The sequence below is a fragment of the Saccopteryx bilineata genome, chromosome 1, assembly GCF_036850765.1.
Source record: "Saccopteryx bilineata isolate mSacBil1 chromosome 1, mSacBil1_pri_phased_curated, whole genome shotgun sequence".
Classification (NCBI taxonomy): domain Eukaryota; kingdom Metazoa; phylum Chordata; class Mammalia; order Chiroptera; family Emballonuridae; genus Saccopteryx; species Saccopteryx bilineata.
Genome location: NC_089490.1, coordinates 73,394,194 through 73,419,685, shown reverse-complemented (window position 1 = coordinate 73,419,685; position 25,492 = coordinate 73,394,194). Strand labels below are relative to the sequence as shown.

Here is a 25,492-nt window from a genome sequence, read left to right as displayed (position 1 = left end):
TTTGAGAATTAAGGTTAAGGAAATTATATTTCAAATGAGTTGGAAAATTTAAAAAGTAGATTATATGCAGAATTTATTTCCTAAAGAAGTTTTGTGTTCTGTACATGGTTTCTATGTTAGTTTCAAAGCCTGTACTTCTGGGAAGAATTAGTAAATATAGAAGTTATAGGAGACAGATAATTGTCAGTACAGTGGCATCTAAAGATAAAGTAAGATTATGTGTATTTGTAGGACATCTGCTTTTTAAAACTTATCTTGAAAATTTTCAAAAATATACAGAAGTAGAGCAAATAGTATAATAAACTTTCATGTACCTATTTCTCAGTGTTGTATTTACTAGCCCATGGCCAATCTTGTTTTATCTGTATTTCACATTCTCCCCGCCCCACCCCAGATGGTTTTGGAATAAATCCCAAATATATCATATACTTCAGTGTATATCTCTAAAAGATAAGTATTCTTTTAAAGTACATAGCCACAATACTTAAAAATATCATATGTAAAAATATTAATAACTTTGTAACAGCATCAGTATTCACTCTATTTAAATTTCTGCCATTGTCTCATAAATATTTGTTTTTTGTTTTTGCTTTTTAAAGTGTATTTGAATTCAGGATCTGAGAAAGCGCTATAGAATGCAGTTGATTGTTAGGTGTATAGATTCCCCCCTTTTTTCCTTTGCAGTTTATTCGTTGAAGAAATCAGTTTTTTAAAAAGCAGTTTCTCACATTTCCACTTCAATACTAATCATTTGCCTCTATCTCTTCTAGTTTCTCTCCAAGGCAATCAGATATAGAGGCCTACTTGAGTTTAGGTTTGATTATTTAATTTTTGGCAAGAAAACTTGTAAGTGGTGGCGCATACTTCCATTAAGGAAGTGCCCATGATGTTTGATGTCTCTTTCTGTAATGTCCCAGTCATTAATGACTTGTCTATCCCATTATTTCACTGGGGATATACCAGGTTGTTGAATTATCCCATATGAATTTAAAGAAATAAATCTGAATTTTCACTTTATTAATATTTTTACCTGCTGTTATTTGTACTTACTTGGAAAATTGACATATTACCAGATTTAACTTACCCTGTAGAAGGCTTTTTAAGTGGCAAGACTATAGAGATTATACAAAGGTTTACACTTGAAAAGCCTCCCTCGCAGCACTGTTCCAAAATGTCCTGTCCTCTTCTCTGAAAATAGGTAACAACTGTCATTGGTTTCTTATGTAAAGATTTATTTTTAAATTAGAACTATTTGTTAGTATATCTTCTACTGGTTGTAGTTTATGTAGATTTAGGAAATATATTTTAGAGGCAATAGGAATAGTATTTATTTAATAATTATGGGATGTTTAAATAAGACTTACTAGCATTTGTTTTCAGTAAAGTCACAAGATTCTTTTCTCTTAAAAACACTGTCAACTTACAGAATCAACTAATTCATGGCAGAAAGCGTACAAGGAAATTGTCATCTGGAGAACAGAAAGCGGATGTCATACACCAGAAAAATAGGAACATTAAAGTGAATGGGGATTCTCCAGTGTTTGCAAGCTGCGTGAATACTGAATCAACTCTGACTGATGGCAGTGAGAAAGAAGCCAGCCATTCTGAAAATAGTGTTGATGCTGACAGTGAGGCTTCAGAATCTGAAAGTGCTTCTAAGCAAACTGTGTTGCTGAGATCCAATAGTGGATGCTGTGTGCACACAAATGGACATCATCCACCAGCAAGTGAACCACTCGCCAAGGAGACTGACAGTGGTGATGAGGGGGTGGCTGCAGCTATTTCTGAACTGCACTTAAGCAGCACTGTAACTGGAGATAGAGATGTTGATGGAGAAAATCAGCCACTAAATCTTCTAAATTTTTATTTTTCAGAGGAGAAGCATACATCTCACAGTCCCCAAAATGCTTTTCAGACCCTTTCTCAGAGCTATATAACTACTTCTAAAGAATGTTCAATTCAGTCCTGTCTCTACCAGTTTACATCAGTGGAGTTATTAATGGGGAATAACAAACTTCTATGTGAGAATTGTACTGAAAAGATACAGAAGTACCAAAGGGAAACCAGTTCTGCAGGTAAATATTTAGCTTTTTTTTGTATTCATGGATTATCTTATAGTTCGTGAATAGTAGGCATTAGGTCCCAAAAACAGGAACCCAAGAACCTTCTTTCTATACTTGAGCTGCTTGGAGGTGGGGTTTGTCTTTTTCACGTTTGTACATTTGGACCTCAGCACCAGAGACAGTGACCAGGCAGAATAAATGTTTGATTGAGTTTTGTTGAAGTAAACCAAAGAACAGGAAGTATCCATCTCTGCCCTGAAGATTCAGATCCACATAATCTTATTTCAGGGGACTAACTCTCTGAAACATTTTCAGAAGAAATTTCCCTAAAACTTAAAATTTTATCACTAGTGAGATTAATGATGAGATTAATGTGCTTAATAAATTGCATTAATCTGCTATAAAATGATAAGATATAAATTTGAAGGTTTTGAATAATTGTATATTAGAAATGTAGCAATATAATAACTGTATTTGCTTGACTAGAAAAAAATGGAAAAAAGGGGACTTGTCAAGTGAGAAATTTTCAGTTCACCTCTAGCCTTGATTAAATGGAGAGAATACTCAGATTCCTAGTGACTAGTTTTTTCAACATGTAGATTTTATTATTACTCAGGGATGGTGATGTCAGCAGATCAGGTACGGTTGCCACTGGAGATAGTTTGTTACAGTTCCTAGCAGAGGAGCACCTGGGGAAGCACCAGGTTGATCAGGAGGCAGAGGCAGCCAGGGGCAAACCAGGGCGAGAGACTGCATTGTAGTTTCCAAGGGAAGGAAGGGGCAAGGCGGTACACAGGTCTAGACTGACTAGTTCTGAGTAATTTCAGTGGGCTCTGGGATATCCCGGCTGTCTCTAATTGTCTGGTACCTGGTTGTGATGGGATTGGGGCAAATGGATAATGGCCTAGAGCGTATAAGACCCCAGTAAGGAGGTAATTGGGGTATGGGTTTTGGATCTGTTGGCTTGCATATGAAAGGTATACTTAAATTGTTCACTGGCTCTGGGAGAGGCCCTCCTTCTAGACAAGGCCCCAGTTATCAAAGTATCAGAACAAAGACATACTTAGTACACTGGTAATTAAGGAAATGTCTAGGTGGGTAAAGGAAGAAAAATACTAATTTATATTAATCCAAGTTAAATATGCAATTGGTTATATTTAAATCCTGTCACAGGTTCTTTCTAACACCCTCTTATTGAAATGCCCCATTGTTCTCATGATACGAACTCTCCTTCACTGCAATTAATATTGAGCCACTTTTATTAACCACAGGTGTGTTTCTGGTGGTCGTTGCCTGGGCATTGTCCTAAGTCACCACTAGTCCATCTTCTTTCCAGGTTCCAAAGTTGTGTTGCAAGTGTCACCTCACCTATTCTTTGTTCATATAAGTATGTGCCTTAAAAAAAAATCACTTTAGTAGTTTTGAAAAGAGTAGAGACACCCTGTAACCAGAAGTCTAATTTCTTTTTTATTTCCTTTTTAAAAAAATCTGGTTTACTAAATTTGCACATAATGGAATTTGCATATAGTATATAATTTGCAGACAATAAATTCATCCTTTTTAAGTGTATAGCTTAATGAATTTTGATAACATATATAAGATATAAAACATTTCCATTGCCCCAAAATGTTTACTTGTGCCCCTTTCCAGTTGATCCCCTCCCTCATTCCCTAGTCCCTGCAATGACTAATCTGATTTTTTTCTGTATAGTTTGCCTTTTCCAGGATATCATATAAATGAAATCAGATGATATATAGCCTTTTGTCTCTGATGACTTCTTTGTCACTTAGCATTATACTTTGAGAGTCATCTATACTGTTACATATATCAATAGGTCATTCTAATTTCTTTTTTAATATTTTAAAAAATGTGATATAGTGCTTCTATATAAATGTTTACTATATCATATGGTAGATGATGTATAAAATGGAATCTTACTAATAAATTTATTATATTTTATGCAGAAAAGAAAGCCGAAGGAATTTATACTAATGCCAGGAAACAGTTGCTCATTTCTGCCGTTCCAGTTATTCTAATACTCCATCTTAAAAGATTCCATCAGGTAAAAGTCCCTTTAGTAGCACTATACAAATTTTCATCAGATGGATGTTTTGTAGAGCCCTAAGTTTTGTCAAATGCTGTCAAAGATTAGGCACTAATTTACAATTCATATAAAATTTACTGCTTTTTTCACTAATAGTTTATAAAACTTTTCTAGTTAAAATTCACAATATATGAATATTTAGGTGGTAGGAAACCAAGTGTAATGTATGTGTTTGTGTCAGTGGAAAATAAAAACTCTTAAGAAACCTTCAAAAAAGGAGAACCCTTAGAAGAAGGGAAACAGCAAAGTGCACATCGCTTTCTGGTCTCCTGATCCCAGAGAGAGGGCTGTGAGGGCTGGGCCTGCTTGGCTGAGCCTGAGTGCAGAAGGGATTGAGGCAGGCTCCATGTAGGACTCCACAGTGGAAGGGAACTTAAATATTTTTAATGTATCAGGTTTTTCTCCAGTATTTCACATTTTTAATTCAATGCCTTATCTCACTTTTTTTTTTGCATTTGATAAAATAATTTTAACATTTCTCTGGAAGAGTGTATAAGTGAAAATACAAATCATGGCCCTGGCTGGTAGGCTCAGTGGTAGAGTGTCGGCCTGGCGTGTGGAAGTGCCAGGTTCTATTCCCGGCCAGGACACACAGGAGAAGCACCCATCTGCTTATTCACCCTTTGCTCTCTTTTTTCTCTCCGTCTCTCTCTTCCCCTCCCACAGCCAAGGCTCCATTGGAGCAAAGTTGGCCCAGGTGCTGAGGATGGCTCCATGGCCTCCACCTCAGGCTCTAGAATGGCTCTGGTTGCAAGGGAGCAATGCCCCAGATGGGCAGAGCATTGGCCCCTAGTGGACTTGCCAGGTGGATCCCAGTCAGGCGCATGTGGAAGTCTGTCCCTTTGTCTTCCCACTTCTTACTTCAGAAAAAAAATCATTTTTTTGCAAAAGTTAGAATGAATTTTTAAAAATACCTGTTTTAAGCCTGACCAGGTAGTGGCTCAGTGGATAGAGCATTGGCCTGGGATGCTGAGGACCAGATTTGAAACCCAAGGTCACCAGCTTGAGCACAGGCTCATCAGTTTGAGCACAGGGTTGCCAGCTTAAGCATGTGATCATACACATGACCCCATGGTCACTGGCTTGAGCCCTAGGTTGCTTGTTTTAGCAAGGGCTCATGGGCTCAGCTTGAGCCCCCTGGTCAAGGCACATATGAAAGCAATTAATGAACAACTAAGGTGTCGCAATGAAGAATTGATGCTTCTTATCTCTCTCCCTTCCTGTCTGTCTCTCTCTCTCCCTCTCACTAAAAAAAAAATAATAAAATACTTGTTTAAAAATAAAGCTGTAATAAATAAAACAGTGTGGTCAGAATTGTCAGATAAAACATGAGTTTAATATAAAGCTCCTTTGTTATGATAATGAAATAATATGAAATCAGTTCAGAAGAGGGCTATATCATTCATTAAATAATTCAGTAAAGGATTTAGGAAAGAAAATTAGCTTTTGGAGGAAATAAAAGCTTATAGCTAAACCCTACCATATATCAATACTATTTATAGATAAATTGCTTTAATTGTATGAAACAAATTATCAAAAGACTAGAAGAAAACTTAAATGAATATCAACCTGATCTCTGCATGGAAGATTTTCTAAGTATAAAACCCATAAAAGAAATCTTTTTTTTTTTTTTTTTTTTCCTGAAGCTGGAAATGGGAAGAGACAGTCAGACAGACTCCCGCATGTGCCCGACTGGGATCCACCGGGCACGCCCACCAGGGGGCGACGCTTTGCCCACCAGGGGGCGATGCTCTGCCCCTCCGGGGCATCGCTCTGTTGCGACCAGAGCCACTCTAGCGCCTGGGGCAGAGGCCAAGGAGCCATCTCCAGCGCCCGGGACATCTTTGCTCCAATGGAGCCTCGCTGCGGGAGGGGAAGAGAGAGACAGAGAGGAAGGAGAGGAGGAGGGGTGGAGAAGCAGATGGGCGCTTCTCCTGTGTGCCCTGGCCAGGAATTGAACCCGGGACTTCTGCACGCCAGGCCGACGCTCTACCACTGAGCCAACCGGCCAGGGCTCATAAAAGAAATCTTGAGGGAAAAGATTGGAAGCTTTGATTATATATATCTGCAGCATTTTAGGTGGGCCACAGATGGGCAGGATGAGATTTTTCTCTACACTTTTCATCCCTATCCAAAGAAGGATTAGGTTAATTCTTGACTTTCTATAGCCAAGATTATAGAAACTTAATGGAAGTGAAATGGCTGCTGAGAGCAGATGTATCGTGTCTCGCTACATCAGAATGCCTGTGGAAGGTGTATGTCTGCAGTAACTGTGTGAACAAGATAGGGTCATGCCACGCCTGACCTGTGATGGTGCAGTGGATAAAGCATCAACCTGGAATGCTGAGGTTGCTGGTTCAAAACCCCAGACTTGCCTGATCAAGGCACATATGGGGAGCAACTACTGGGAGTTGTTGACTCCCACTTCTCTCCCCACTTTCTCCCTCTCTCTTTCACCTCTCTCTAAGAATCGATAAATAAAACATTAAAAAAAACAGGGTCATGCCAGACCTGAGGAGCTAATTGCATGTTGTACAAGTTGTTTTATATTTGGTCATTGTATTTCTATTTAGGAAAAATGTACAGAAAGAATTCATGCCTTTACTGGGAAATATTTACAAACATCTCGGTCCCTTTCTGTTCTCAAGCTAAATGTAATGTGAGCAGGCTATATTCTCATTCCTAGGGACTGAGAATTATCGGGAGCAGACTCTAAGCAAAGTCTCTGCTTCTAGTATTTTATTGTTTTGAAAGCCAATGTCTCTGTAGTAACATTAGACCTGTATATGAAATATTCATGACACTGAAAGGCAAATCTCAAACAGGATATTACCATCATAAATATGTAAATAATTCTTAAAGATCTATAAGGAAAATATTGTCTGACCTGTGGTGGCACAGTAGATAAAGTGTTGACCTGGAACGCTGAGGTCACCAGTTCAAAATCCTGGACCTGCCTGGTCAAGGCACTTATGGGAGTTGATGCTTCCTGCTCCTTCCCTCCTTCTCTCTCTCTCTCTCTCTGTCTAAAATGAATAAATTTTTAAAAATCTAAAAAAAAATAAATATGAAGACCCTAATAGAAAAATGGTTAAGAACATGTCTTGACAGTTCAGAGAAGTAAAAATTCCAGGAAAGTGTGAAGAAATAGGTCCATCTTTCCAGCAAACAAATGCAAAATAAAATGACAGTGAGATTCTTTTTTTAACCTTTGCAAATTGGCAGAGATCTGATTGTGTTGATGAGGAAGTGAGGTACAGGCTCTCTCATGCCAGCAGCGGGCCTGTAAGTGGTAACACCTAGAAAGTAATTTAATAATATATTTCAAGAACATTAAGTAATGTTTTGAATCAAACATAATTTTTGAACAAAAGTATTGCTTTTGACTAAGTAATTCCACTTCTAAGACCTGTTACAAGGTAATAGAAATAGACAGAAAAGTGTGTATCTCAGTCATTATATAGCTCATGCCAGCTGTGAGGCCTGCTGCAGGCATCATATTTACATTTTAATGACATGGAGAAAATACTTCTGATGTTCAGTTAAAAGAAAAAATTTTTAAAAGGCAGGAGACTGCATATGCCCAAATGTAAGGCAAGATATTTTCCAAAAATTATCCCTTTGAAAAAGAGAGTCAAGATAGTTACTAGAGTTATTGGGGTGATTGATTTATAAGATATATAAATATTGAATCACTATGTTGTATACCTCAAACTAATACAATATTGTAAATCCAATATAAGTAAAAAAAAAAAGTTTACAAAAGAAAGAGATTCGTCTTATACTAAAGCCCTTTACAGAGTCTCTCCTGTTATTGGGGTAGTTTCTCCACAGAAAGTCCTGTCCTGGGAGGATACATTAGCCTGAAGGGGGCTCGGGCAGTGCTGGTATTGAATGCTTATTGAGGTCATCTGATGAGAAAAACAAGGCAAATTGAATACAGATTAAATACTTACTGCTGGTGTGTGACCTCACGTCAGATAACATGTTAAACCTTTTAAACATCACTTGAAGAAACAAATCAATAAGTGGGTATATTTTGGTAAAAAACATAAATAAATAAGCTTTCTTACCTTTAAAGGAGAGTAAGAAGGCCCTGGCTGGTTTGCTCAGTGAACAGAGCGTTGGCCCTGCTTGAGGAAGTTCTTGGTTCAATCCTGAATCAAGACACACAGGAGAAGCGACCATCTGCTTCTCTTCTCTCTCTCCCCCTTCTCACTCTATCCCTCTCTCACAGCCAATGGTCCAATTGGTCAGAGGATAGCTTATTGATTCCAGCATCAATCCCAGACTGGGGTTGTTGGGTGGGTCCCGGTCAGGGCACAAGCGGGAGTCTGTCTCTCTATCTCCCCTCCTCTTACAAAAAAGAAAGAAAGAAAGAAAAAGGAAAGTAAAAAATAAACAACAGATTCACAGTAAAATTATGTCCTTGAAGTAAGTCATGAAAGCCTTGCATGAAAGGTTGCATCTGTTAGTCTTTGTCTACCTGAATAATTCAGATCTTCTGATTACAATAAAGTTTCTGTTTGTGACTTTCCTATCCAGTACCATTGGCATTCAGTCTGTCAGCTAGTTTTTAACTATCATTAAATAATGCAAAGTGTAAATTTTTCAAGTTCTGCCTTTGGAAATTAAAAATTGAAAAAGACATATAGAGCTTATTTAAGAACATGAGGTTTGTTTTGATTTATACAGTATATAACATTTACTCTTATTGATTGAGTATTCAAATTTAGGCTTTTTGTTTTAATGAATGAATATCACTGAATTTTATTTTTTTTGTGACAGAGAGAGACAGGGGTAGATAGGGACAGACAGACAGAACGGGAAAGAGATAAGAAGCATCAATTTTTTGTTGTGGCACCTTAGTTGATCATTGATTGCTTTCTCATATGTGCCTTGACCAAGGGCAGTGATGGGCAATCTTTTGAGCTTGGTGTGTCAAAATTCACCAAAAAACCAAGCATAACTCGGGTGGTGTGTCACTTCGAGAAAAAAATCATAATTTTGTGATATTTATAGTTTAACAAAAATGTATAATTGTAATATATAACTGTATTTAATAAACCAAAAACTAATTATTTAACTTACCTGCTTAGTGACTTCTTTGTTCATCTGTCAGTCAGTTTCTTTTGTTGGTCTTGATATTATTTAACTTGTGTGGGGTGCTGTGAACTAAGATAAGTGAGGGGGAGAGGAAATTCTTTAACCTGCATATTAGTGACTTTTTTGTTGCTGAATTTCATTGGCTAAATCTTCAATTGAAGGTTGGTATTTTGTACACTTCAAGCCCAAGCAAGCGCTACTAACTTCATCTGTTAATCTCTTTCTTTTGTTGGTTTTGATATTAGTTAACGCTGAGAATAAGGTCTCACAAAAGTAAGTAGAGGGAAAAATTGTGAGTAAAGCCATTGCTATATTTTTCAGGGTGCTAAAAGTGTCTGGTAATCAGTTCTAGGCACTCCAAATTTCCTGTTTCGCAGTGGCACTCCTCTTGATTCTCCAAGCGGCACCTTTCCAGATTCTCAAGCTTTGACCTCAAGTTGACAAATACCTGAGCCCAGATGTTGTCTTGAAATTCTGCAAGTTGTATCTTATGTAAATTAAGATGGCTGCCACTATTTCTGATGGCGGGAAATGGCACCCATAGCACAGGCCCTCACCTCTCCCAGCCTCCCCCTCACTTATCTCAGTAATGAGGGTCAATTAGAAATCCACGACACCCCAGAACAGTAGATTGGATGATGGTTGCTGGTAATGGCGATCACAGGGCCCCCAGAGATGCGTCCCCCACAACATTCTGCTGCTCCCTGCTCCGCCGGCCAGAAATGAGGTCAAAGATCCCCTAACTGCCTAACCAGAAGTCCCAGAACTAGACACTCTGTGCCAGAGTTCTGTTGTTTTGGCCTACGCCTACAGACCTCTGGCACAGAGTATGCACACTACAGCAAATGTTTTATCCTCGGCTATTGGACCTGGCCGTGCAGGAGCCAAGGATGAAACGTGTTTCTCAGCATGCGGCCCCATGCGTATCATCCTGGTATGCGGCCACATGTGGCTGCGTGTCATCAAGAATGGCTACGCATGTCAGTGCTGACACACGTGTCATAGGTTCGCCATCACGGACCAAGGGGCTACAGCAGACTGAGTTACCCCTTGCTCAAGCCAGCGACCTTGGGCTCAAGCTGGTGAGCCTTGCTCAAACCAGATGAGCCCGTGCTCAAGCCGGCAACCTCGGGGTTTTGAACCTGGGTCCTCCACATCCCAGTCCGACACTCTATCCACTGAGCCACTACCTGGTCAGGCTGAATTATCACTGATTTTTAGAACTGAAAAGGATCTAATCAACCCATTTCTACCCATTTTCTGCCTTGATCTAAGTGAGGTTGCCTAGAATCAAGTTAGGTGTTAACCAGTCATTGAATCAGACCTAGGACACCAGACTCCTAGTAAATTTTTATGATAGCATATGTCTCAGTAGCTTAGCTTTTATCACATCGAATTTATTTTTCTCTAAGTATTGAAAAGCCACAGTGAAAATAATTATTTCCATATTATTTGTGGTAAAAATGCACATAAATGATCTTTGCAGTGACAGTTTATGAAACCTAATTGAAAACTTAGTCATATATCAATTTTGGACTATTCATTAATGATATTTATATATCTATGAAAAAACTAACATCCAGGATTCCACTTTTAGTTTTAATTAATAAACATAATGACTTAGATTGAGTTTGCTGCATTACAAATTTTTTTTTTTTGTCTTTCTAGACTGGATTGAGTCTTCGCAAAGTAAACAGACATGTAGATTTTCCACTTATGCTTGATTTAGCACCATTCTGTTCTGCTACTTGTAAGGTATATTATGTTATTAAAATACTTATTTGATTTGCAAATAATATGCTTAAGTATCCTATGATTGTTATACCATGCTTTATTTTCTTTTTTTATTTATTTATGATTCAATATATTTCTCTAGTGTGTGTATATTGTTGGCCACTAAAAGCCACTTCAAGTTGGCTTGGGATCTCTTTTTTTTAAATTCATGATCACTTTAAAAAAATTTTATTTAGACAATTTTAATTGTACCGGGGTGACATTGATCGATTAGAGTACATAGATTCAGAGAAAACATCTCCAGATCATTTTGACATCTGATTATGTTGCATACCCATCACCCAAAGTCAAATTGTCCTTTGTCACCTTTTATTTGGTTTTCTTTATGCCTCTCTCCTCTCTTCCTCTCCTTCTCCTCCCTTCCCCTCCCATTGGTAACCACTGCACTCTTGTCCATGTCCATGAGTCTCAATTTTGTGTCCCACCTATGTATGGAATCATACAGTTCTTAGGTTATTCTAATTTACTTATTTTACTCAGTATGTTATCAAGGGCCATCCATGTTGTTGTAAATGATCTGATGTCATCATTTCTTATGGCTGAGTAATATTCCATAGTATATATGTACTACATCTTCTTTATCCAATCATCTATTAAAGGGCTTTTTGGCTGTTTCCTTTCCATGTCTTGGCCACTGTGAACAATGCTACAGTGACCATGGGGCTGCATGTGTCTTTATGTACCAGTGTTTTTCAGTTTTGGGGGCATATGGTAGTTCTACTCTTAATTTTTTGAGGAACCATCATACTTTTTTCTATAATGGTTGTACTACTTTACATTCCCACCAACAGTGAATGAGGGTTCCTTTTTCTCCACAGCCTCTCCAACACTTGTTGTTACCTGTCTTGTTGAAAATAGCTAATATAACAAGTATGAGGTGGTATCTCATTCTAGATTTGATTTGCATTTCTCTAATAGCTAATGAAGATGAGCATCTCTTCATATATCTGTTGGCCATTTGTATTTCTTCCTGGGAGAAGTGTCTGTTTATGTTCTCTTCCCTTTTTTTATTGGATTGTTTGCTTGTTTGTTGTTGAGTTTTGTGAGTTCTTTGTATATTTTAGATATTAGGCCCTTATCTGTGCTGTTATTTGAAAATATCGCCCGTTTAGTTGGCTCTCTGTTTGTTTTGTTGTCAGTTTCTTTTGCTGTGCAGAAGCTTCTTAGTCTGATGTAGTCCCATTCATTTATCTTTGCCTTCACTTCTTTTGCCTTTAGAGTCAAATTCATAAAATGTTCTTTATGGCTAAGGTCCATGAGTTTAGTACCTATGTTTTCTTCTATGTAATTTATTGTTTCAGGTCTTATATTTATGTCTTTGATCTATTTTGAATTAATTTTGGTACAAGGGGACAAACTGTAGTCAAGTTTCATTCTTTCACATGCGGCTCTCCAGTTTTCCCAGCACCATTTATTGAAGAGGCTTTCTTTTCTCCATTGTGTGTTTTTGGTTCCTATATCAAAGATGATTTGACCATTTATATGTGGTTTTATTTCTGGGCTCACTATTCTGTTCCATTGGTCTGAGTGTCTATTTTTCTGTTAATACCATGCTGTTTTGATTATCGTGGCTCTATAATATAATTTGAAGTCAGGTATTGTAATGCCCCCAGCTTCGTTATTTTTCCGTAAGATTACTTTGGCTATTCGGGGTTTTTTGTAGTTCCATATAAACCTGATGATTTTTTCTTCCATTTCTTTAAAAAATGACATTGGAATTTCAATGGGAATTGCATTAAATTTGTATATTGCTTTGGGTAATATGGTCATTTTGACTATATTTATTTCTATCCAAGAACAAGGAATATTTTTTCATTTCATTGTATCTTTTTCAATTTCCCTTAACAATGCTTTGTAGTTTTCATTATATAGGTCCTTTACATTCTTTATTATATTTATTCCTGGATATTTTTGTTGTTGTTGCAACCGTAAAAGGGATTATTTTTATGAGTTTGTTTTCTGATGTTGTATTGTTGGCATATAGGAAGGCAATAGACTTCTGTATATTAATTTTGTATCCTGTGATTTTATTGTATTTATTTATTGTTACTAATAGTCTTTTTGTGGAATCTTTGGGGTTTTCGATGTACAGGATTATATCATCTACAAAAAGTGAAACCTTTACTTCTTCTTTCCAAATACGAATGCCTTTTATTTCTTTCTCTTGTCTGATTGCTCTGGCTAGAACTTCCAGCACTACGTTGAATAAGAGTGGAGAGAGTGGGCAGCCTTGTCTTGTTCCTGATTTTAGAGGAAAAGTCTTCAATTTTTTGCCATTTAATATCTACGATGTTAGCTGATGGTTTGTCATAAATGGCCTTTATTATATTGAGATTTTTTTTCTATCCCCATTTTATTGAGTGTTTTAAACATAAAATGATTTTATTTATTTATTTATTATTATTTTTTTTTTGTATTTTTCTGAAGCTGGAAACGGGGAGAGACAGTCAGACAGACTCCCGCATGCGCCTGACCGGGATCCACCCGGCACACCCACCAGGGGCAATGCTCTGCCCACCATGGGGCGATGCTCTGCCCCTCCGGGGCATTGCTCTGCCGCAACCAGAGCCACTCTAGTGCCTAGGGCAGAGGCCAAGGAGCCATCCCCAGCGCCCGGGCCATCTTTGCTCCAATGGAGCCTCGGCTGCGGGAGGGGAAGAGAGAGAGAAAGGAAGGAGAGGGGTAGGGGTGGAGAAGCAGATGGGCGCTTCTCCTGTGTGCCCTGGCCGGGAATCAAACCCAGGACTCCCTCACGCCAGGCCAACGCTCTACCACTGAGCCAACCAGCCAGGGCCGTAAAATGATTTTATGAATGCCTTTTCTACATCTATTGATAGGATCATATGGTTTTTGTTCTTTGTTTTGTTGATATGGTGTATTACTGTTAACCGTTTTACGTATGTTGTATCATCCTTGTCATTCTGTAATGAATCCCAGTTGATCATGATGAATTATTTTTTTAATTTGTTATTGTATTTAATTTGCTAGTATTTTGTTTAGGATTTTAGCATTTGCATTCATTAGAGATATTGGTCGGTAGTTTTCTTTTTTTGTGTTGTCCTTGCCAGATTTTGGTATGAGGGTTATGTTGGCCTCATAACGTGTTTGGCAGTATTGCTTCTTCAATTTTGGGGGAGACTGAGTAGAATAGGAACTAAGTCTTCTTTGAATGTTTGATAGAATTCACTAGTATAGCTGTCTGGCTCTGGACTTTTATATTTTGGAAGGTTTTTGATAGTTGTTTCTATTTTGTCCCTACGTATGGGTCTGTTTAGGCTATCTACTTCTTCATGACTCAGTCTAGGAAGATTGTATTGTTCTAGGAATTTATCCATTTCTTCTAGATTGTTAAATTTGATGGCATATAGTTCTTCATAGTTTTCTATGATAATTCTTTATATTTTTATGTCTGTGGTGATTTCTCCTCTCTCATTTTGGATTTTGTTTATGTGAGTTCTTTCTCTTTTTTCCTTAGTGAGTCTTGCCAGGGGTTTGTCAATTTTGTTGATCTTTTCAAAGAACCAGCTCCTTGTTTTATTGATTTTTTTTTCTATAGTTTCTCTGTTCTCTATTTCATTTATTTCTGCTCTGATTCTTATTATTTCCATTCTTCTGCTGGTTTTGAGTTGCCTTTGTTCTTTCTTTTTCTAGTTTCTTAAGATGTGATGTTAAGTTGTTTTCTTGTGCTCGTTTGTTCATATAAGCTTGTAGTGATATGGACTTCCCTCTTATTACTGCTTTTGCTGCATCCCAGAGATTCTGATATGTTGTATTGTCATTTTCATTTGTCTGTATTTATCTTTTGATCTCTGCATTTACTTCTTCTTTGACCCACTCATTTTTTAGAATTATGTTAATTTCCACATTTTTGTAGGTTTGTTTACTTTTTTTTTGCAGTTGAATTTTAGTTTCAAAGCTTTATGATCAGAGAATATGCTTGGTATAATTTCAATCTTTCTGAATGTTTTGATGTTAGTTTTGTGGCCCTACATATGGTCAATTCTTGAGAATATTCCATGTACACTGGAGAAAAATGTATACTCTGGTGTTTTGAGATGACATGTCCTGTACATGTCTATCATATCCAATTGTTTTAGTGTTTCATTTAACGCCCAAATTTTTTACTGATTTTCTGTTTGGATGAATGATCTAGAGCCGTCAGCATTGTATTGAGGTCTCCAAGTATGATTGTATTTTTAGACCAGTTAGTAGATGTCTTATATACTTTGGTGCTCCTTGGTTTGGTGCATATATACATATATATATACACACACACACACACACACACACACACACACACATATATGTATATTAAGAAGTGTTATGTCTTCGTGATTCAATGTTTCCTTTATCATTATGAAATGACCTTTTTTTTTTTTTTCTACAGAAACAGAGTCAGAGAGAGGGATAGATAGGGACAGACAGACAAATGGAGAGAGATGAGAAGAATCAATCATTAGTTTTTAGTTGTGCATTGTAATACCTTAGTTCACTGATTGCTTTCTTATATGTGCCTTAACCTTGGGCCTTCAGCAGATCGAGCAACCCCTTGCTCGAGCCAGCGACCTTGGTTCCAAGCTGGTGAGCTCTGCTTGAACCAGATGAGCCCGCGCTCAAGCTGGCAACCTCGGGGTCTTGAACCTGGGTCCTCGGCATCCCAATCCGATGCTCTATCCACTGCACCATTGCCTGGTCAGGCTGAAATGACCATCTTTGTCTCTGCTTACCTTTGCTGTCTTGTAGTCAGCATTGAAGATATGAGTATGGCTACACCTGCTTTTCTTTGGATGTTATTTGCTTGGAAAATCGTTTTCCAACCTTTCACTTTGAATTTGTTTTTATCCTTGTAGCTTAGATGTGTTTCTTGAAGGGGTGTACAGTTGGATTTTCTTTTTTGATCCATTCTGCTACTCTGTGTCTTTTTATTGGTGAGTTCAATCCAATCCATTTACATTTAATGTAATTATTGACACGAGGATTTTTTACAGGGACAGAGAGAGAGTCAGAGAGAGGGATAGATAGGGACAGACAGACAGAAACAGAGAGAGATGAGAAGCATCAATTATCAGTTTTTTTTTGTTGCGACACCTTAGCTGTTCATTGATTGCTTTCTCATATGTGCCTTGACCGCGGACCTCCAGCAGACTGAGCAACCCCTTGCTTGAGCCAGCGACCTTGGGTCCAAGCTGGTGAGCTTTTTGCTCAAGCCAGATGAGCCCACGCTCAAGCTGGTGACCTTGGGGTCTCGAACCGGGGTCTTTCCACATCCCAGTCCGATGCTCTATCCACTGCGCCACCACCCGGTCAGGCATATATTGCTTTCTTATAGCTCTATATCTTGTTTGCTGCTTCTCTTTTGTTTTTCTATCATTTATTTTTGTTTGGTTGTATTCCATACTTCTTTTCTCTGTTAATTCTTTTCTTAAGCCATGTGTTTCTATAGTGGTTTTTTCAGTGGTGGTTACCATTAGGTAATAAAAAGGATATATATCATACTCATTGTAGTCCATTAACTCATGAGTGTTTCTGCACTCCATCCTTCTTTGCTACTGCTAATCATTGTCCTCTCCCCTTTTTTGTTTTTGTTTTCACAGATTAATCTTGTTTTTATTGTGATTTTGTTGGAGCTTTTACTTGTAATTTTGTTTTGTTCTTTCTATCTGGTCAGATAACCCCCTTTAGTATTTCCAAAGTGGGGGTTTTCTGGTGTTAAATTCCCTCATCTTTTCTATATCTGTGAATGTTTTTATTTCCCCTTTGTATTTGAAGGATAGCTTTGATGAATATAGTATTCTTGGCTGGAATTTTCTCTCTTTCAGTACTTTAAATATTGGGTTCCACTCTCTTCTGGCTTGTAGTTTCTGCTGAGAAATCTGATGATAGCCTAATGGGCCTTCTTTTATATTATGTATTCTTTTTTTCCCCTGGCTGCCTTGAGGATTTCTTCTTTGTCATTGGTTTGTGATAATTTCATTACGGTGTGTCTTGGAGTAAGTCTGTTTGAATTAAGGTAACTCGGTGTTCTGTTTGCTTCTTGGATTCAAGGCCCTAATTCTTTCCACAAGCTTGGGAAGTTCTCATCTATTATTTGTTTGAATATGTTCTCCATTCCATTTTCTCTCTCTTCTCCTTCTGACATACCCATTATTCTTATGATGCTCTTTCTGATGGAGTCAGACAATTCCTGTAGAGCTTTCTCATTTTTTTTTTAAATTTATGAGTCTCTCTTCTCTTCTCTCTGTAGTGTCTCTAGTTGCCTGTCTTCCATGTCACTAATTTTCTTCTCTATCTGGCCTGTTCTATTAGTTAAGCTTGTTACTTTGTTTTTCAGTTCATGTATTGAGTTTTTCATTTCTGTTTGATTCCTTTTTATAGTTTCAGTTTCCTTGGTGAAGTATTCTTTTTGTTCATTGAATTGTTTTTTGAGCTCTCTAAATTGCCTTTCAGTGCTTTCTTGTAATTCTCTGAGTATTTTTAGGACTTCAATTTTAAATTCTCTGTCATTTAACTCCAAGGTTTTCAAGCAATTGAAAATTTTTTCTAGAGATTTTTCATCATCTATCTGAGCTACATCTCTGTCTTTTGTATCCATGATATTTGATTTCTTTTTCTTTACTGGCATTTGAGGGTGGTATTATTAATAACACTAATAAGAGATAATTAAAAAAAAGTTGAAAAGATACAGTGAAAAAATGAAAATTATATTATGATAAGTGGAAGAAAAACTAAAGAGAATAGGGAGCCAGAACTAAGGGAAAATGACAAAGAGATAAAAAGGAAGTCAAAAATATGTATAGTGTCACAAAGATAAATATGAATTCAAAATAAAATAATTTGTTGATAAATGATTGAGAGAAAAAAGAAAAAAAGATGAAAATAAAAAGAGTTAAGGTTTTTGAAATGTAATCCTCATAAAAATAAAGAAGAATAAGAAATGTAACAGATATGGATAATGAAAGTCAAAAGGAAAAAAGAATGAATAAATTGGAAAGATGATGAAATGACCAAAGTGGGGAAAAAAAAGAAGTTATAAAAAATGTAATTTTTTCCTGGTTTTGAGAGGTAGCTTGCTTTTTTTTTTTTTTTTTTTAATTGGCAGCTGGCGCTGTACTACAGGGTTTGCTTTATCAGAGATTTGCTCTTGTGTTGCTATGGCAGTGACATGGGCCAGGCCTCAGTCCCGTTGGTAGGTGGGTCCTGTTAGTTCTTTGAGGCTCCGACAATGGGAGACTCAGTTAGCTTTCCAGGTGCCTCTCCCACGTCTCTCCCTCCTGTGCTAGCAGCCTGGGGACTTAGCTGTGAGGTTGCCTCAGGCACTGCTTGCAGAGTAAGAGGCTCTAAGAGCAGCCAGGTCCTTCCTCCAGCACCGCTCAATGCATAGTTCTGTGCCAAGCAGAGCCACCAGTGGGAGAAGTCAGGTCTGGGAGCCGATTGTAGATCAGGTGCCTTTCTAAGGGCCCCGGGGCATGTCTAGTATGCCTCAGCGCTCCAGGAGTCTAATCTCCCCACAGGCCTTTGTGCCCTGTTTGGTAGCCCACAGCAAGCCATGTGCCTGCTCAGCCCCCATGACCTCTGCAGTGCACACAGAGGTCTGCTCCTGCCCACTTAGGCGTACAACGTCTGTTATCTCAGTCAGAGCCAGGAATGCAGGAATGTACTTTGAAACCTGTATCAGCTCGTGGAGGCACCTTGCCTGGACAGGTCCAGGCCTAGGGATCCCGGCCCTTGCGTAATTCCCATGCTGTTGGTTAGGGAACTGGGACCACACAGAAACGCTGGTACAGCCCATGCAGAATTCCACTGCTGACAATCTCAGGCCTAGCCCTTCTGCCCAGAAGCACGTGTGCCCATGCCAGAGGCTCCAGGTGGAGCCACTTGCACACCGCCCGCCACGGCAGACCCTGAAGCACACAAAGCCGCTCTAGTGCCAGCTTCTGCGGGCAACCTGCATAGGCAACCTCCATCGGAGCCTGCCACTTATGCTGGCCCCATGTCCGTGATCTCAGGCTGAGGCGGCGCGCTGTCTCCTCTGCTTGATCATCCACCCTATCCCAGCTTCTTCCTTCTGCCCCAGATCCTCCGTTTCTCTGGGTTCCAGACGAAAGCGGCCCTTCCTCAGATCAGTGAGGAAAGGGGAATACTCCATTCTCCGTCTTATTTCCTTCAGAGTGGATTATATCATATATTCAGCCACCTTTTTGCCCAATCATACCTTTGTCTGGTGTGTGTATATTTCAGATGCTCCTGAGATTTTTTTCTCTGTTTTTGTTGGTGAAATTTCAAGGGACATATCGGGAGCACCCTTCACAGCACCATTTCTCTACCGTCACTCCAGCTTTGGAGTTTTGATGTGACCCTAGTGTTTCCTTTTTGAATCACTGTACTACCAACTGGATATATTCTTCACTTTAATTTGGATTTTAGAGACTGTTTTCTAAATTTAAATTTTTCAAATTTTGTTAAATGATTACTAAATATTTACACAGTTCCAAAGTCAAATATATCAAATGTACAAAGCAAAGTAAATTCAAACAAGTGTAGCTTTTCTCCATGTATGTCCATCATTATTGTTCCCTCCCTTTATAGATAACCATTGTTAAAAAGTTATGGTATTCTTCTACTATAAGCTGATAGGTATGTATATATGCTCTCTCCTCTTAAATAATCATAGCTTACAATATATATCCTTTTTATCTACCTTATCCTTACCATTATATTATATTATATCCTGGAGTTTATTTCAAAGCAGCATTTAGAGATACTCTGCATTCCATTTTTCAAGCATATAATACTCGTATGGATGCATCATAGTTCATTCAACCGGTTCCTAATTTATGTACATTTGGGCCTATTCTGATTTTTGATAATACAAATATTTGTGCAACTAGTAGTTTGGTGCATGTCTTTTTACATTTTGTTTATGTACCAGTATAATAGAATCCTAGAAATAGGATTGATAAATCCAAGTGTAACACATGTGTAATTTAGCTTGATACCATTAATTATTCCATCAGAGGAGTTGTACCCCTTTGCATTCCCACATGTAGTAGTGTGTGTGAATACTTTTCCCCACAGCCCATCCACCAGGGGATGTTGTCAATCATTTGCATTTTGCCAGTCTAGTATGTGTGGAAAAGTTTCTCAGTGTATTTTTATATGCTATGTTTTCATGTGCTTATGTTAAGTAGGACATACATTTGACTTAATTTTCCTTAGAGTAATATTTCACTAAATATTACTTTTTAAATTTTTGTCTAAAGAATGTAAGTGTGGGAAAGAAGGTTCTCTATGATCTGTATGGCATAGTGGAACATAGTGGCTCAATGAGAGGAGGTCACTACACCGCATATGTAAAAGTGAGAACACCCTCCAGGAAATTATTGGAACATATCACTGGAAAGAGAAGTGTGCCTGGTATGTTATACTAAGTTTATTTTATTCTTAAAAACAAATGAATTCTTTGTTTTTTTGGAAGAGCTAAGTTATTTCATGGATAACTCAAGTGGATTCAGTTTGTTAATGTTAAGTGAGAAATAAATATGAGTACTAGATAATCTTTAAAAATCTTAAATATCATAAGACAGTATGTACCCTTCTAGACGATATGAAGTGACACAAAGTGTTGAGTCATCATATTGCAGTGGAGTGGCATTTTATTTAACAATACCAAAAGTTTTTGAAGACATACCCGGTCCTCAGAATAGAATTGGAGTTGAGAGTTTGCTAACTTTATGGGTCAGCAAACTAACTTTGTTTTTTCTTTTTCCTCTTTTAGAGAAAATGATTTTCCTCAAATAATAAATATTTTAAAGGCTACCTAATATTTCACTAGATTTTTAAAGTAAAATAATAGTAATATTAATGCTTTAAAAGAGTTAGTTCATTTTGCAAGAAACAGATTTATGCAATAAGATCTAGTATTAGATAAACATAGTTTGTGATGAAAATGTTGTTGCATATAATGTAGAGTAAGGATATACTTATTTTAAAATTATACTTCTTGTTTTGTTAGGTTTGAATGAACCTGATAGTGAATCGGCAGGCCAGTGGGTCCATGTTAGTGACACTTACGTGCAGGTGGTTCCGGAATCAAGAGTACTCAGTGCACAAGCATACCTTCTTTTTTATGAAAGAATATTTTAATTATTTGTTCATTATTAAGGGTAATGGTTATATAGATCACTTTTATTTAAATGCTGCAATGATAACCATAATATGCAATGTGCCTTTGTAGTCTATTCTGTAGGAATAGCATGCCCCTCAAATGCTCCTGAACATTTTTACCATTTTGGTAAATCCTTTTAAAGTAAATTAAATTTAGTCAATGATTTCAAATTTATATTTTTAAAATTAATGTAAACATGTTTTAAAGAAATGTTTGTGCTGGAACAAAACTACAATTTACAGTAGGAGAGGAAACTCCTTTATGATGTGGCTTATTATTACAAGCATTCAGAAATGATGCCGGCTAAATCAGATCCATCCTTAAAACAGCGTTACCCAAATCTAAGTCACATACCCCCTTTCTGATATAAATGGATCACCTGTGCCATTATTTACTTATAATTTTAAACTTCATTTTTTAGGCTTACTTTTTTTAACCATATCTGTTTTGAGCATATTCCACATTTTATGTGCTAGTTGTATTTTTTCTAATAAACCCCCAAATAAATATATAATCATTAAAGAAAAATTGTTCATTCATATAGCACTTTAGTTACAATCATCTCAGGACTATCCAGGGGTATATGTATGCTGCTCTGTGGGAAATGTTGCTATCATATATATCAATACTTAAACAACTGGCTTAGTGATCTTGTCATATTTTGTATGATTCAGCCATATAAAAAGGTATCACTGTAATGTCAGTAATATGATTTACAAATAATATATTATCTTATTTCTTTGAGTTCTTGAGAACTAGAAAAATATTAAAATATTTCATCACCATATTATTTGTAACCTACTCATGTTGGAGTTAAGAATGAGCTGCAAGTGATTAGCCATGGCCATACTATACGATATAATTATAGATAATTGTAACATGAAGAATTGATAAATAGAAGTTCACCCATATCAGATCATAGGATAACTTTGAAATATAAATTGCCAAGTTAAATTTGTAAATGATAGGAAATTAAATTTTTACTATATTTAACAAGAAAATATTTTTTTTAGTTTTATAGATCAGTAAATATTAATCATAGTATTAGAGTTTTGCAGTCACTTTATAGTCAACAAGCATCATTAAGTTCAAGTGAGTTTGACTTTTTTTTAATGGGTCATGAAGTTGGAATTTCTTTCTTTTTAAATAAATAGCAAATATATGATAGTTTTTCTCCTAGAATTTAAATTATTAAGTTGTTCAAACTTGTCATGAAAATATTGCTATTACTTGAGCTTAAATTTAAAAAAAATAACTGCTATTTTGGTATCACTGTATTGAATCAAAACACATAATTGCATAGTTCAATCATGCTAATCATGCTAATCATTAGTGACAGTGGATAAAACTACAGGCATGTACTGGATAAGTGCCTAGTCTCAGTTCATTCTCCCATTGGGAAGGAAGGATAAAAATAGTGGCTGCAGATAACTGTGGAACTATTTAATCAAGACTGGTTCTATTTATTTATTTATTTATTTATTTATTTTACTTACTTACTTACTTACTTACTTGAGATGCAGGGAGGCACACAGGCTCCTGCATGTACCTCTACCTGGATTCACCTGGCAAGGGCCCTACTGGGTAATGTTCTGCCCATTTGGGCCTGCTGTTCCACTGCTAGGCTACCAAGCTATTTTAGTGCCTGAGGTGAGGCCATGGAACCATCCTCAGTGCTTGGGACCAACTTGCTCAAACCATTTGAGCCACTGCTGCAGGAGGAGAAAAGAGATAAGGGGAGAGGGAGGGTGGAGAAGCAGATGGCCACTTCTCCTGTGTGCCCTGACAAGCAATCGAACCTGAGACTTCCACACGCGGGGCCAATTGCTCTACTGCTAAGCTGACTGGCCAGGGCCAGGATTGATTCTTTTTAACATGTAAGTATATATATAGCATAATCAATGTTACCAGTGCTGCCTTTTGATATGGATGAATGGAATTGTGATTATTGTTAAAGATGGTAATAATATACAAAATGCAGGAGCTAAAATGTCATGGCACAAATTCTATTTTTAAGCTGATGCAATTTCAATAGTAGTATTTTTCTTGATTTTTAACAGTGAAATTGTGAAGAAATATATCTCTATAGTATATGTTAATTTGCAAACTCAGGTTTTTGGTCCTATGAAAGTAGTTTAAACAGTGTTTAGATTAATATTTCTGTTTGTTGTCCATTAATATGGAAGATTTCAAAACCAGATCAGTGAATTTTTTTGAAAAATTCTAGTTAAATCTGTTTATTCAAGTCAGCCATCTTGGTAATGACGATTACCCTCCACTCCAAATGTAAATATTGTCACCTCATTTTTCTCCTAGAAAAGATACTACATATTAAGAGGCATGAACTTTTCATTGGATGGTTACCTGCTTCTTATATCATTGATAGAAGAAAGAGAGAGAGAGAGAAGGAGGGAGAGAGGGAGGAAGAGAGAAAGAAAGAAGGAAGGGAAACAAGAACACTTTTTTCTGTTGCCTTTTGGCTTACTTACCCCTTATGCAGCTGCAGCCAGGGAGGGTGAGTAATTGGTAACGGTCAGAATCAAGGAACGTGCCCAGTTCCTCTTTTTGTTAATAGGATGCCAGAAAAGGCATCAGGGCTGTACTTAGCAAATAGGAAATATTTTAAGCTTTATTTTGAGTACCAGTGAAAACTGATTTCTCATTGACACTGTAGCTTCAGAACATTACCTTGTTCCCAAAGCACTGCAGTTTTTATGCTTAACTTCGCATTTATTCATTATGTGTATATTTACTGATCACCTACTATGAGTCAGGCACTATACTGACACTATTTTAACATGTTTTAAAATGGAGAGGCCTAGGCTCTGGTGGGATCACTCAGAGCATTGTCCCAATACACCAAGGTTGTAGGTTTGATCCCTGGTCGGGGCACCTACAAGAATCAACCAGTGAAGGCATAAGTAAGTGGAACAACAAATTGATGTTTCTGTCTCTCTCTTCCTTTCTCTAAAATCAATCAATAAATAAAAATTAAAATGAAGAGGCCTATAAAAGTTTTAGACATTATCCCATAAGTACCGTACAGATACAATATTTTTCTTTACATTTCCATTATGTTAAATGAGCTGCCCTGGCCGGTTGGCTCAGCGGTGGAGCGTCGGCCTGGCGTGCGGGAGACCTGGGTTCGATTCCCGGCCAGGGCACATAGGAGAAGCGCCCATTTGCTTCTCCATCCCCCCCTCCTCTCTGTCTCTCTCTTCCCCTCCCGCAGCCAAGGCTCCATTGGAGCCAAGATGTCCCGGGCGCTGGGGATGGCTCCTTGGCCTCTGCCCCAGGCGCTAGAGTGGCTCTGGTCACGGCAGAGTGACGCCCCCTGGTGGGCAGAGCATCGCCCCTGGTGGGCGTGCCGGGTGGATCCCAGTGGGGCGCATGCGGGAGTCTGTCTCTCCCCGTTTCCAGCTTAAGAAAAATACAAAAATAAATAAATAAATAAGCTAATGCTAAAATCTCTAATTTTTTTGTGGCCTAGAATTTATTAATGTTTTTGCAGGTTGGTAATGGAATAAGGTTTATTTTAAAATTGAAGCATTTTCTAATGATAGCTTTTATAAATAAAGTATATTAAGTTATACATAGGTCTGCATTTATATTTTTGTTTTTATTTTGAATATTTCTTTTTTTTATAAATAAATTTTTATTAATTTTAATGGGGTGACATCAATAAATCAGGGTACATATATTTAAAGAAAACATGTCCAGGTTATCTTGTCATTCAATTATGTTGCATACCCATCACCCAAAGTCAGATTGTCCTCTGTCACCTTCTATCTAGTTTTCTTTGTGCTCCTCCCCCCCTCCCCCTCTCCCTCTTTCCCTCCCCCCCCCCCCAACCACCACACTCTTATCCATGTCTCTTAGTCTCGTTTTTATGTCCCACCAATGTATGGAATCATGCAGTTCTTGTTTTTTTCTGATTTACTTATTTCACTCCATATAATGTTACCAAGATCCCACCATTTTGTTGTAAATGATCCGATGTCATCATTTCTTATGGCTGAGTAGTATTCCACAGTGTATATGTGCCACATCTTCTTTATCCAGTCATCTATTGAAGGGCTTTTTGGTTGTTTCCATGTCTTGGCCACTGTGAACAATGCTGCAATGAACATGGAGCTACATATTCTTTGAATATTTCTTAAGCATATTTGCAGGGGCACAAAATTATGAAGCTACTATAATAACAGTTGTTTCCAGATGACCTCAAGAAACAGTACAAATAAGTAAGAATGTTTACAGATC

At 37.5% G+C, this 25,492-nt stretch overlaps 1 protein-coding gene across 5 annotated transcripts in view; it reads left to right on the top strand.

Moving 5' to 3' along the window:
* The window catches only part of USP45 (ubiquitin specific peptidase 45), an 81,810-nt gene extending 60,050 nt beyond the window's left edge, over nt 1-21,760 (top strand). For all 5 annotated transcript variants that reach the window (XM_066254430.1, XM_066254431.1, XM_066254426.1 and 2 more), the window contains 5 exons: nt 1,427-2,075; nt 4,028-4,125; nt 10,942-11,028; nt 20,328-20,481; nt 21,080-21,760. In XM_066254430.1, the coding sequence (XP_066110527.1) occupies nt 1,427-2,075; nt 4,028-4,125; nt 10,942-11,028; nt 20,328-20,481; nt 21,080-21,210 (1,119 nt within the window). In that variant the 3' untranslated portion in view covers nt 21,211-21,760. The remainder of the gene's footprint in view (nt 1-1,426; nt 2,076-4,027; nt 4,126-10,941; nt 11,029-20,327; nt 20,482-21,079) is intronic.
* The last annotated feature ends 3,732 nt before the right edge of the window (nt 21,761-25,492 follow it).